At 45.1% G+C, this 13225-nt stretch overlaps 1 protein-coding gene across 1 annotated transcript in view; it reads right to left on the bottom strand.

Annotated features, from left to right (window-relative positions):
- zbtb20 (zinc finger and BTB domain containing 20) overlaps window positions 1-13225 on the bottom strand; it is a 67718-nt gene that overhangs the window by 15067 nt on the left and 39426 nt on the right. The window contains exons 5-7 of the mRNA XM_048230603.1: window positions 7960-8172; window positions 4940-5546; window positions 3680-4507 (exon numbers count right to left, since the gene is read on the bottom strand). Coding sequence (XP_048086560.1) covers window positions 3680-4507; window positions 4940-5546; window positions 7960-8133 — 1609 coding nt within the window. The 5' untranslated portion in view covers window positions 8134-8172. The remainder of the gene's footprint in view (window positions 1-3679; window positions 4508-4939; window positions 5547-7959; window positions 8173-13225) is intronic.

Raw genomic sequence — 13225 nt, 5'->3', positions numbered from 1 at the left:
ATCACTCAGTTGTAACCAGTAACCAATAACCCCCAGTAATAAGTCAGTACGTTTACATGCTACAGTTATAGCTCGGCTAGGTGATCTGACTAAATTACTGTCTTATCCGAGTATGAGTACTCACTGAAGGGGAATTGCTTTAATGACCGTATGTCTTACTATATTACACTAGACGGCGATTTGCCCCCCTTCCTGTTCACAAACACCAAAACATTCCACATTAACATCATTAGCGTGCTAATAGCGAACTAACGAACGAGTGTAACAGGTAAATAAATAGTTGACATTAAATAGTGTTAAATAGTTAACATTTTCGTACGGACATTCTGGGGGATGTAAATTAATATTCATATGTATGAAAGAAGGTGCAACTTTTGTAGCGTTGTGGCATAAAGCTAGTTAGCTTGCCAGGGCCGGCCCGAGGCATAAGCGAACTAAGCGGCTGCTTGGGGCCCCCTGCCCCCAATCGAGTTTCTTTCTTTTTTTTTTTACATAATAAATAACGTAAACAAGTGACATCAATGAATGAATAAATGAAACAATTAATAAAAATTCTGATTTCATGATCAATATGCCTGCCTACCTCTACTGTGTCTGCCAGCCTTTGAGTCACGCGCATAAACTAGACACCTCGGGTGCATAGACAATTCGTGCAGACACTGCATCAAGTTAAAAAATCGGAAGAGACGGTAATGTTAAGAAAAGTCACAAAAAAGGACATATCCCTCTGGTCCCGAAAACAGTAAGAAGAAAATGACAGAGGAGGAGAAAAACGAGCAAGATACAGGTATGTTTGCATGATATTATTTACAGTTTACATTTACATGTTTTGTACTTGAGGCAGCTAGCTAGCTGTCATGATCTAATATAAGCCATCACCAGAGCTAAATCCCCGCCATCAACAGAGAAATGTCTCCCATTAATATATATTTATCTAGGTGTATTTCAGATGTCAAGGATATTGGGATTGTTTTGGATGTTTAATCAAGCATGTACCCTAGCCATAGGTGGGCTTATGTTGTAAATTAAAGTTAGCTATCGATAGCTGACTGAAGTGGACATTAGCACTACAGTAGCTACATGAAAACGTACTGTAGCTGAAGGCAAATTTACCACAGAGGGATTGTTTCTGATTTCGCACCTGAAAGTGTTGATAGTTTATTACTGTTCTATAATATGTGACATAGTGGTAAATCTGATAGCAACAGCAGGCTAAGCCCAGGCTCCCAGTCCCAACCCACTGACTAGCGTGACTCTGGCCATCGGTAACGTTCCAGCTTCATAGGCAAAGATGGAACAGTATGTGCGCTCTGGTCTAAGATCTTTGGAGAGAGATGGTAGTGTTTGAGAAAATATACCATATTGGGTGGGGAGACTTCTGTGATGAAAATAGACTTACATTTGATTAAGATAGTGGCAAGTGATGTAGCGGTGCTACCCTAATATTTAGGCTGCAGTAGATCACCATGTTAAGCGTTCACCATACTGCAATTAAGTATACTTTTGATTATGCCTCATTTGCCAATAGAATATGAATTGTTACATGTGGAATTGCTTGTTGATGAGTGTAAGTAATGATAGCAAAATAAACTCATTCTGCTCGATCAAATATGCACTTATGCAATATATATATTTTTTTTCATAGACACTGTTGAAATACTTTGGAGCACATCTCTATCTCTACCTAACTCTACCTCATCAAGTGTCTGCCTCCATGGCTGATGACACAGAAGGTGAGGTTTTCTTGATGGCAAATGGTTGCATACTGTAGCCTGTTAATATGACATGACACATTTAACATAGTTTTTGTTTTATTTATTTATGTATTTATTTAATCATTGCAGGTTCGTCCACTGCAGAGTTGCAGATACCTGAAAGCCAGGAACGAAGTAGGAATAAGTATCTATTTTTTGGGACATTTTATTTTTGATTATTAATGTTTGTCTATTTTGGTTTTATTTTGTAGTTGAAGATTGCTCATTTAATGCACATTTGCGGATCTGTTCTGCAAATCTGTAACAAATACAAATGCTGTTGTATTTCGTTATTTGTCAATTCAACTTCAGTAAACCACCCTTAGTGCTTCACTTTGAATATGAATGTTTTAAATAAATCTGTAAATAATAAATAAATTAGTACCCTCTAAGATTAAAAGGTGACAGGGTTGGTGTAAATAACAACTAATACATTGGTTTACCAAGCACATGGGGCCAGAAGTCTAGAGCGGAGCCCCAAAACATTTTTGGCATGAGAGCAAGGATGGATTACTGAATGAGCCTACCGAAGTCCTTATGCATCTGTGTCCAGGGGACAGTAGTTCATAATCAGTCACTGTATTAATACATAACCTCACTGTATTAATTTATAATATGACATTATAGTGTGAAGTTGTCAATTATCGCCAAGCACAGGTGACTCTGCGTTGTGGGAGGGGGCCCCCAAATCAAATTCTGCTTAGGGCCCCCAAAAAGCTCGGGCCGGCACTGTAGCTTGCCATCAAAACTAAAAAGGCTGAAGACTGTGCTAACTGTAGTGTTACCCAGAGTGCTTAGTCCAATTGAGTGTATAAATGCAGGAGTTATTCAAGCTTATACTGTATTATCTAGGTAAAGGTTTCTCAACGGGGCGTTTGTACAACCTAGGGGGGCGCTGGGAACGTGATTTTTTTTTTTTTCCCTTTTAAACTTTCATGGTTTTCACATATTTTTGGTGCAAAAATAGGCTACCGGAAATAAATAGGCTATTTTCATTCATGGGTTTTTTAACCCCTCTACCGTCCCAGCTACATTTTACTGTTTATCTATGCTCAGTGGTGATACAGTGCAGTTCGGGCCTGCACACGCTCGGACTCACGTCCCCCAGCCCCAGCTATCGTCATCTCTATAGTAACGTCGATAAACATAACCCAAGTTCGCGGCTGAACAGTTCAATAACCAATAAAAATGTACACAATTCACTGTGACGTCTTCATCTTTAATAAAACAACACAAACAAACATGGCGGATAGCAAGAAAAACAACTTATCTGATGTCAGTTGGACTAACATTTTTACATACATTTAAAAGTCCGGTTTTGGTCACACGGACACAATAATTCGTTCTTTTCCCGCCGAGTGTCATGTAAACGTACTGAGTAACACCAGAGTAATCAGTAACACCAGAGTAATCAGTAACACTAAAAGTGGGCCTAATCAGTACCACTGAACAAACCGGGAGAGACACTGACGAGATCAGCAGCATTCAGCATGTTACAGATAACCACCTCATCTGCAGCACACAGCCTATTACAATCTATTACAGCAGCCTATGAAGAGCAGACTCCACACCTCACCAGACCCAAACACAGCCAATCAGAGCCCACACAACCACCAGGCTCAAACACAAGCCAATCTGACTGATCCAAACGCAGCCAACCAGAGCTCACACCCCACAAGGCCTTGACACAGCCAATCAGACCCCACACCTCACCAGGCCCAAACAGAGCCAATCAGACAGTGTGCACAAACCTGAGGCCCTCACCTATGTGCACAGACTTGAGGCCCTCACCTGTGAACACAAACCTGAGGCCCTCACCTGTGAGCAGAAACCTGAGGCCCTCACCTGTGAGCACAAATCTGAGGCCCTCACCTGTGACACAAACTTGAGGCCCTCACCTGTGTGCACAAACCTGAGGCCCTCACCTGTGTGCACAAACATGTGCTTGACGTAGTTCTGCTTGGCGGTGAAGGTCTTGCTGCAGAGCGTGCACTCGTACGGCTTCTTCTCTCCCTGTTGCCCGGCTACCCCCCCGGCACCCCCGGGCTGGCCACCCCCTCCCCCCGGGAACGGGGACAACCCCGGCGGGCCGTGGGTGGGGGGCGCGGGGGGTACGGTGACAAACTGCCCTCCCGCGCCCCCGCCGGAGCCCATGGACTGGGGCAGGCTGAAGAGGAAAGGCTTGGAGGCGCTGGAGGGCTGAGCGGCGAAGATGGCCGGCACGTAGGCATTGCCGGCGGTGCCCATGACCGGGCTGTTGCTGGTGAGCGTGAGGGGCAGCCGCAGACCGCCGGCGGGGCTCTCGCACGCCTGCCGCAGGTACAGCTGGGCCGAGGGCATCGTTGCCCCCGGCGACTGCGGGATCAGCGTCTCCACGGGGCTGGCGCCGGACGCCAGTGACCCCGACCCGAGAGGGCCGTCCGACTCGTGGAGCGTCCGCTCCGGCGACGAATCGCTGACCTCGATGCGCGCCATAGAGAGGGAGGAGGGAGGGCCGTGGTGGGTGGGGGAGGGGCGTCCCGCATCTGACGAGGCCTCCTCCCGGCCCCCGAACAGGAACTGATGTTGCTGGTGGGGATGCTCGGCGGAGTCCGGCTCGGTGCCCACCGAGGAGCTGACGCCCGAGTCGAAGCTCTCGCCCTTGGGCTCGCTCTCGGAGCCCTCGTCCCCGCCACCCAGGCCCCCGCCCCCAGACGACGAGTAGGACATGTAGCTGCTGTAGTCATCCTCCGACTCCTGCTTAATGTGCAGCCCTGCAGGGGGAGACGGAGGGACACAGAGGTGGAGGGAGGGAGAGAGGGAGGGAAAGGGAGAGAGAGAGAGGAATAGAGAGGGAGAGAGAAGGGGGGGTATAGATGGAGAGAGAGAGAGGGAGAGGGAGAGAGAGGAGAGAGGGGGAGATAAAGAAGAGAAGAGAGAGAGGAGAGAGAGAGAGAGAGAGAGAGAGACAGAGAGAGAGAGAGAGAGAGAGCAAATGAAAGACAGATGTCAGCATGGGTTAACATGAAAGGTGAGTCTCACTTGCCTCAGCTTTAGCTTCTGTGACACATCTGGGCGTAAACAGCATACAGCTGGGCTCCCGGAGGAAGCTGCCTGGGACCTGCCGTGCTCACTGGGAGCCTTCGTATGGCACCTACCCTTGCCCCGCCCCTACCCCCTTGCCTGCCCCACCCGCGGTCACTTACCCCCCGGGTGCAGCCTGACGGGGCGCGGCTGCTTGCGGCAGTGGCCGGAGCTCTCCGGCGTGGTACTGAGGTAGCGCTCCACAGCCTGCTGCGACCTCTCGTGGATGCGTGCGATCCAGGCGGGCTCCTGGCCCTGGGTGCCCACTCCCACGCCGCCGCCACCCGTGTGCAGGTAACCCTGGTGATGCCCGCCGCCGCCGTCCTTGCCGTTCTGGACGCTCAGGCCGGAGTAGAGCGAGGTGTAGACGCGCTCCAGGCTGTGCTGCTGCTGCGCCGCGATCATGTAGCCACTCTCCGCGTCGCTGCTGGGGCCCGACGTGCCCGACTCAGGCGTGCCGCGCGGCGTGGTCTCCTGGCACGAGTCGCCGCCGTGCCCGGTGGAGCCCGAGGTCGTCCCGAAGCCACCTGGCGTGCCGGCCATAATGCGCGTGCACTCATCGATGACGCGCTTGATCTGCAGGATGCTGGCAGCTGTGAGGATCTGGAGTGCCTCGGACTGGGCCACGCGCAGGACGCCGCTGTACATGAAGTCGATGAGCTTCTGCACAGACTGGACCGACACCACCGCCGGGATCTCGATGTCACTGTAGCCCAGAAGCAGCTTGTCCTGAGAGGCAAGGACACATATTCATATTCATACAATTGTGCTCATAAGTTAACAGTACATACCCTGTACACATGCTAAAGCCAAAAAGAGAAATAAAAATCATCTTTTGGAAATTGATCTTAATGCCCTAATTCAAAAAATGAGGAAAAATCCAACCTTTAAAGGTGTACTATGCAGGTTTAGGTATTTTTGTCTAGTTTAGAGCTCCCTCTAGAGTCGCGATGTATGTATATGTTACTCTGCTATTGTAAATGGCAAACTTCTCACGAATTATCCCCCCTGTACACAATGCAAATGCTTTTGTTGTGAAGGTGAAGGATTAACAGGCAAAAACTATTTTCAAAGAGCTGTTGGAACGTCACATATTACCAACCGTCCCGTATTTCCAACCTCTTACGTGTATGTGTCACTTACTATTCATTTTTATACAAACCAAGACGGCGGATTCCTACAGAAACGCAAACACCCACACCATAAGTGTACCTAAATTAGCTATGTACCAAAAATTACATTTTACCGTGACTCGAAGAGCTGTAAACAGTCTTGTAAGGCCGCGTGTACAAATCCGCTTTGTGGATCCGCTTTGTCGCTTGCGACGAGAATTCTCGGGCTAACCGTTGATGTGCCGTGAGAAAGGTTGGGAATAGGCACCCACCAGCCCAGCACTACACTCCGAGCGTGGTAAACAAAATCGGATATTTCAGGCAGTAAAAGCCCTGGTAAGAACCAAACTAGATTTCTAGGACTCTACACACCTATGGCTACTCAAAAACATAAGGTTCATTTATCAAATGTTATTTTGAAGTATTAAAAAACATAATTGTGGGGGGCGCTGTGGCACAGCAGGCTACAGCGCCTGTACCACGTACTGGTCCGCGTGCCCACGGGGACCCAGGTTCGAATCCGACCTCATTTCCCGATTCCCACCCCATCTCTCTCTCCCACTTACTTCCTGTCACTCTTCACTGTCCTGTCCAAATAAAAGGCAAAAAGCCCAAAAAATATACAAAAAAAAAAACTAAAAAAAAAAACATAATGGTTTTAGAATGAAATGGTTGGTAATTAGTACGTTTACAATATATCTACTGACAAGGTAATGTTTCAGATTCTCGCGAGTTTTGGCGGGGCGCCACTCTTGGCTGGTTTTCTCGGTAAGGACTCGCTACGTCTATGCTGTATAGCTATGCTAGGTGAATGATTCACTTATTACAAGTTTGTTTATCATTAAATTAGCTTCATAAAGGTGAAAATCTTGCATAGTGTGCCTTTAAGGGCACCATTTTTCTTGTGAATGAATAATGTATCGTAAATAAATAAATTTTCTTCCTTGCAGATTTTTATTTTTAAAGACCAGTTATTTCATGGATCCAGTATACTATGCAGATACCTAGAGATTGCCATGGTTTTATTTCAGTTAGCATAAGAGCTGGTTTGATTTGCATTGAGAGATGATCTTATGGAAAGTAACCCATGCCAATCGTGAGAAATGGTGAAGGCTATGTGTTGATGTGGGGCTATTTTAATTCCAAAAAGCCAAGAGAACTTTATCATGATGCATAGTATCCTGGACCCATGAAATAACTTTAAAAATACAAATATGCCTGCCACTATGGGAATTTAACATAGGGGTATGTATACTTATGAGTACAACTGTATATGTATATATTGAGAAATAAACCTTAAGCATACGCATATACTAGTGTGGTAAATATAAGAAAATGTACCATCTTTAACTTCAATCTGGGATGGATGTCAAGACTAGGAACATGTTACCAACCACAAAGTTCCAGCAGCAAATCTAAAGTTCTCTGGGGCGAGGCCCCATCTTATACTGGTTCATCATACACAATTACATTGTTTCTAGACAAAACCATTACATAGAGACATATGACAATACCTAGGCTTTTAATGGATACACACTCATGACCTTCATGCTATAATTCTAGTAGAGACAATAGACAACCCAAGTATAGCCTAATTATTAGTGTTCATTTGTCGTTCGTCGACAAATACCTGCCATTATAATGTGAATTTCTAAAGTAGCATGCTGTCTTTTGCACCCAGGCAGTAGCCTAAACATCCCATTTCCCCCCAGTTTTCAGATTTTATCTGATGGTTATTTATTCCCTTGTATCCATACTTATTAGACAGCATGCTACTTTAGAAAGAAATGTATGTTGCATTAGTGAGACACCCAAAATACTGAAGAAAAATGCCAGTTCTTCCCCAATGTAACATATTGTATGTAAACCATACATTATTATACAAAATGTAATGTTCAGCACAAGCAATTTAGGGAGAGTCTCAAAATGTCTCCCACATACACGTAATATGTGCCATGTGTGTGTGTGTGTCTGTCTCTCTGTGTGTATGTATGTGTGTGTGTGTGTGTGTGTGTGTGTGTGTGTCCCACCTGGAAGAAGGGGCTGCCCGCGGCCAGCACACAGCGGTGTGCGCGGAGCATGCTGCCATGGATGCGGACGGTGACGTCACAGAAGTGTCCCCTCTGGCGCTGCTCATTGAGGGTTTCCAGCACGGACGAGCTGAAGTTGTGCAGGTTGACGCTGTGCACGCGCTCGCCGCTCATCACTCGACTCGCTCAGAGACAGGACACCGGGGGGAGGATCTGAAGGGGTCACAACACACAGCAGACATTCATAACGATGCAGCAACATCGCAACATACAGCAGACATTACTATAGTTCAGTCAGGACCACTTTGTCAAGAAGGTTGATTGCTATTGGTAATGCATAATGTTTCATTTGGCGGTATGGTTCTGTTCTGGGAGCCCCCTGCCCTTCCATGTGCAAACATGGAAAGCCTAAGGCAGAGAGAGCAGCAAGATAAACCCCCCCATTGGGTACAGAACAGACCTGACATCAATGTCATCAACTACACATTGATAAGTCAGATGTATGAGGAGGAGATGGGGTGGAGGTGGGTTGCAAAAGGCTTGCAGAGAAAGCAGCAGAGTAGGCAGGCTACAGCAGATTAAAAAGGGCGCCCTGAATGATGTTCACCAATATAAGAGTGAGTGATCAGCTGATTAAATTAGCTGGGTAGTCAGCTGAGCAGTTAGCCAAGTTGCTGGGCATGACTCTGTGGTCTGTCTGAACTAACGCGATGCTCCATATGCGGCAACATCGCAACACACAGCAGGCATTCATAACGATGCAGCAACATCATAACATACAGCCGACATACCTGCATACAGATGCAGCAACATCGCAACATGACACTTTCAGATAAATGCAGCATCACAATATAGCACTTTCATATAAACAGCAACATCGTAACATGTCATTTTCAGATACAGTGTCTATAAAAAGTATACACCACCCCTTGGATTTTTCCACTTTTACTGCTTTTATAAATGGAATCTTGATCTATTTAATTTGGCCTTCTTTACAATCATTTACAAAAAACCCTCTTTAATGTCAAAGTGAAAGCAGATTTTTACAAAGTAATGTTAATTGAAAATATATAATGCAAAATAAGCAATTGCATAAATATTCACCCCATTGAAGTCTCCTTTGAGTAGATGCACCTTTGGTTGTAATTAAAGCATGAAGTCTGCGTGGATAGGTCACAATTAGGATTGCGCATCTGTATACTGCAATTTTACTCCATTTTTCTTTGCAGAACTGCTCAAGCGGTTGGAAGGGGATCGGGTGTGAACTGCCCGGTCCAGCCACAGATTTTCCATAGGATTGAGGTTTGGGCTTTGACTCGGACACTCCAGAACATTCACTTTGTTGTCTTTAAACCATTTCAGTGTAGATTTTGCTGTAGGCTTCAGCTCATTGTCTTGCTGGAGAATAAATCTTCTCCCACATCGTAGTTCTCTTGCAGACTGAATCAGATTGTCCTCCAGGACTTCCATATATTTTGCTGAATTAATTTAACTTTTAGCTTTACAAGCCTTCCAGGGCCTGCTGTCATGAAGTATTCCCACAGCATGATGTTACCACCATCATGCTTAAAATTAGGGACGGTGCGTTTTTGGTGATGTGCAGTGTTTGGTGTTCGCCAAAAAGCTCAATTTTTATCTAATCAGACCAACAAACCTTCTTTCATTTGACCTTGGACTCTCCCACATGTCTTTGGGCAAACATTAGTCGAGAGAGCTTTGCCACTTACCCATAGAGCTTTGACTAATGAAGAACTCCCATGTCAGCTGCTGAAGCTTCTTCAAAGTTGTCATAGGTGCCTTGGTGGCCTCTTCTGAGTTCTTCTTCTTGAACTCAGTTTGTGGTGGCAGCCTTATTCCTTACATCCCTTAATGATGAATTTCACTGAACTCCAGGGGATGACTTGACCATTTTTTTGTATCCATCCCCTCACTTATGCTTGTGAGTTGTTTGGAGTGTTCTTTTGTCTTCATGGTGGAATTATAGCCAGGAAAACTGATTGACCAGTGAGTAGACCTTAGGTGTCTTTATATTACTATACTATACACATTCACTACACTCAAGCGATCCCCATTTCACTAATTGTGAGACCAATTGGCTGGACTGTTGTTGATTTAGGTCAGTTACTTTAAGGGGGGTGAATATTTATGCAAATGCTTATACTGCATCATATATTTTGAATTAACATTACTTTGTAGAAATTTGCATTTCAGTTTGGCATTAAAGAGGGGGTAAATTATTGTAAAAAAAGGCCAAATTATGTTAACAAAGATTCCATTTATTAAAGCAACAAAAGGGGAAATATCCAAGGGGGGAGAATACTTTTTATAGGCAATGTAAATGCCGCATCACAACATTGCATTGCATCACATGACAACGTTACACTTTCATAGGTGCAGCATCACAACCTTATACTTCCACAACACCACAATGTCTGGTATTGCACTATGCAGCTTTGTTGTTCCCACCAGGAACACAACCCTTCACGTCAGTTTGCAACAAACCTGGTAACCACCACAGTGTTTCCCATACATTGTCAATTCTGCAAACCAACCACCACAAATGGAATTCAATTCTCTGGGAAACACTGCACTAGCGTGTGCCCGAGACGTTAAAAATTGACAATAAGGAAAATGTTGTTGTTTTATCCTACCATGGGCCTGCGAGAAACACAATTTCAATCCTCTATATGTCTTGCACATAAAGCAGATTGATTGATTATAAAGCTGGCTTTGACTTTCAATTCCTTCATTGTGTTACTTTTTAAAGGGTTTCTGATCAGCAACCACCTGGTATCTCATTTGGTTTTCTCTATTTCTCTATAATTTTCTTTATTTCTGTATGAGTCATGTATTTCCCCTCGGGGTGAAGTGTCTACAACCTTAATTTCAATTTCAAATTCATATTTAAAGCTGCAGTTGGCAAGTCTGACAGATTGAGGGGACTTTTGCCAACATTTTGAATGTTTACAACTCTAATGCTCCTCCCCCACTACCACCGAACACCCTTTCATCGAGTTTGTGCTCGTCGGTGTGCACCAGACTGTGATTGACAGTCAGATTTCACGCAGCCCTGCTCTGATTGGACCAGAAGAACCGGGAGCTGTGGATTTTTGCAAAACAAATAAAAGGCTCTAGGTGAAGGTAGAAGTGCTTTTTTTTTTCTTCTAAAACCGGCTGATTTATGTTGTTCTGTCGGAGCATAGTGTCGGTTTCAGTGAATATGATCAAAAAAATCTTGCCAACTGCAGCTTTAAATGAATGTTAATGAAATATTATAATATATATGAAGGACACACATGCCTGTCACTCCCACTAACTATCCCACTAACACACAGAGTAGCTCTATGGTGCGTTTGGGTGCCCTGGGCCCCAGTGGCAGTAGCACAACACCAAAATAATATCACCAACAGATGCAAGTAAGCATGTCAGTTATTGTCTACTATTTATCGCTGGTTTCAACACCACTTGTTAGATGGTTATTTCAGTGGTTTGAATGTGTGTGTGTCTCTGTATGTAAGGGAGACATCTGTGGGGTGCCTGCTTCAAAGATTTTACATACCAACTGGCAACTTCTTTGCATATGCTGCTGAAACATCATTTGGCTTTTAAATCACTTCGGTAATGAGCTTGCTAGTGAACCGCCATTCAGCTAAAACTAAGACACCCTATTTCCATCATTCCAGGGTGATGAGGACCAAAGTCTGGAGGCCGCAGCCATGCCAGCCAGTACTGAGCTTGTGGTGATGCAGCTAGGGGTACAGGGTGTCTGTTGCAATAGTGTCTGTGGTGATGGAGTCAGTGGTGATGGTGTCTGTGGTGATGGTGTCAGGCAAGAGGAGATGATGGTGTAAGTGGTGATGGCGTCCATGGTGATGGTGTCTGTGGTGATGGTGTCAGGCGAAGGGGATGATGGTGTCAGTGGTGGTGGCGTCCGTGGTGATGGTGTTTGTGGTGATGGTGTCAAGTGTAGGGGATAAGGGTGTCAGTGGTGATGGAGTCAGTGGAGATGGCGTCTGTGGTGATGGTGTCAGGCAAGAGGAGATGATGATGTCAGTGGTGATGGCGTCCATGGTGATGGTGTCAGAGGTGATAGAGTGAGTCAGTGGAGATGACGCCTGTGGTGATACAGTCAGTGGTTATGGCATCTGTGATGATTGTGTCAATGGTAGAGGATGATGGTATGTGTGCGGTAGAGGAAAAACTAGACTCAAATATGACAAAATGTTGGGATCATTTTCTGGGCCATCTAGTGACCAATCATAACCCATCTAGTGATCAATCATAACCAACTTAATTTTAAGCATCACACCAATGAACATAAACAATATGTTCAGCTCCATTAGATGTTTTGGCAACAGTGACAGTCTGGCATTTAGCATTGCAGTACACATACAGTATTGGTACTGTTCCCCCTACCAGCAAGTCCATTCACTAAATAATCAAGCCCATTTGATACAGTTACCAAGGACATGCATGTTTAAATATCCTAAAACATTTTTACAACAAGTATGACTGGTACTGAAGCAAGAAATAGTACAATAGTAACATTTGAAGTCATATAGCAGGGGTATTTGAACAGAAAGTCTTACGCCAAAAAGTTATTCTTTCACAATTCCTACATTAGCCACAGGGTGGCATCAGGGAGCCACACAAATGTAGGTCAACCCATTACAAGGAGTCAATTCAGGTCAATTTAGGGCCTAGGTGACGCAGTTCTCTCGCTGTAAACTCAGAACCTAACACAAGCAGTTTGCTTCTGGGATTCTGACTTTCATACAGCTTATTGTTTCTGTTTTAGTTCAGCCAAGGAAGATTGCAATGCTTGAGTAACATGACAGTTTTACAGTTCTGAAGCAGCCAACATCCAACATCAATAATGACTGAATTTATCATCAATGACAGAGAAAAAGCAAACATGGACTTAAGAGAGAGAGGGTGGGGGGGTGGAGAGAGAGAGAAGAGAGAGGGAGAGAGAGAAAAAGAGGGAGAGGGAGAAAGAAAAAAGAGGGGGAGAGAGGGAGAAAGAGAGGGAGAAAGAGCAGGAGATAGAGAGAGAAAGAGAGGGAGAGAGAAAGAGCGGGAGATAGAGGAAGAAAAAAAAGAGAGGGAGAGAGAGAAAGACGGAGAGAGAAAAAGGAGAGAGGGGAGAAATAGGGAGACAGAGAGAGTGAGAGAGAGAAAGAGAAGTGAGAGAGAGAGAGAGAGAGAGAGAGAGAGAGAGAGAGAGAGAAGGGGAGCCTGCTCAGCTCAGCCTCATATCTGCGCA

Source organism: Alosa alosa, chromosome 2, assembly GCF_017589495.1.
Source record: "Alosa alosa isolate M-15738 ecotype Scorff River chromosome 2, AALO_Geno_1.1, whole genome shotgun sequence".
Classification (NCBI taxonomy): Eukaryota; Metazoa; Chordata; class Actinopteri; order Clupeiformes; family Clupeidae; genus Alosa; species Alosa alosa.
Note: the sequence above shows the minus strand (reverse complement) of the source record. Positions and strands in the feature narration are given on the sequence as shown.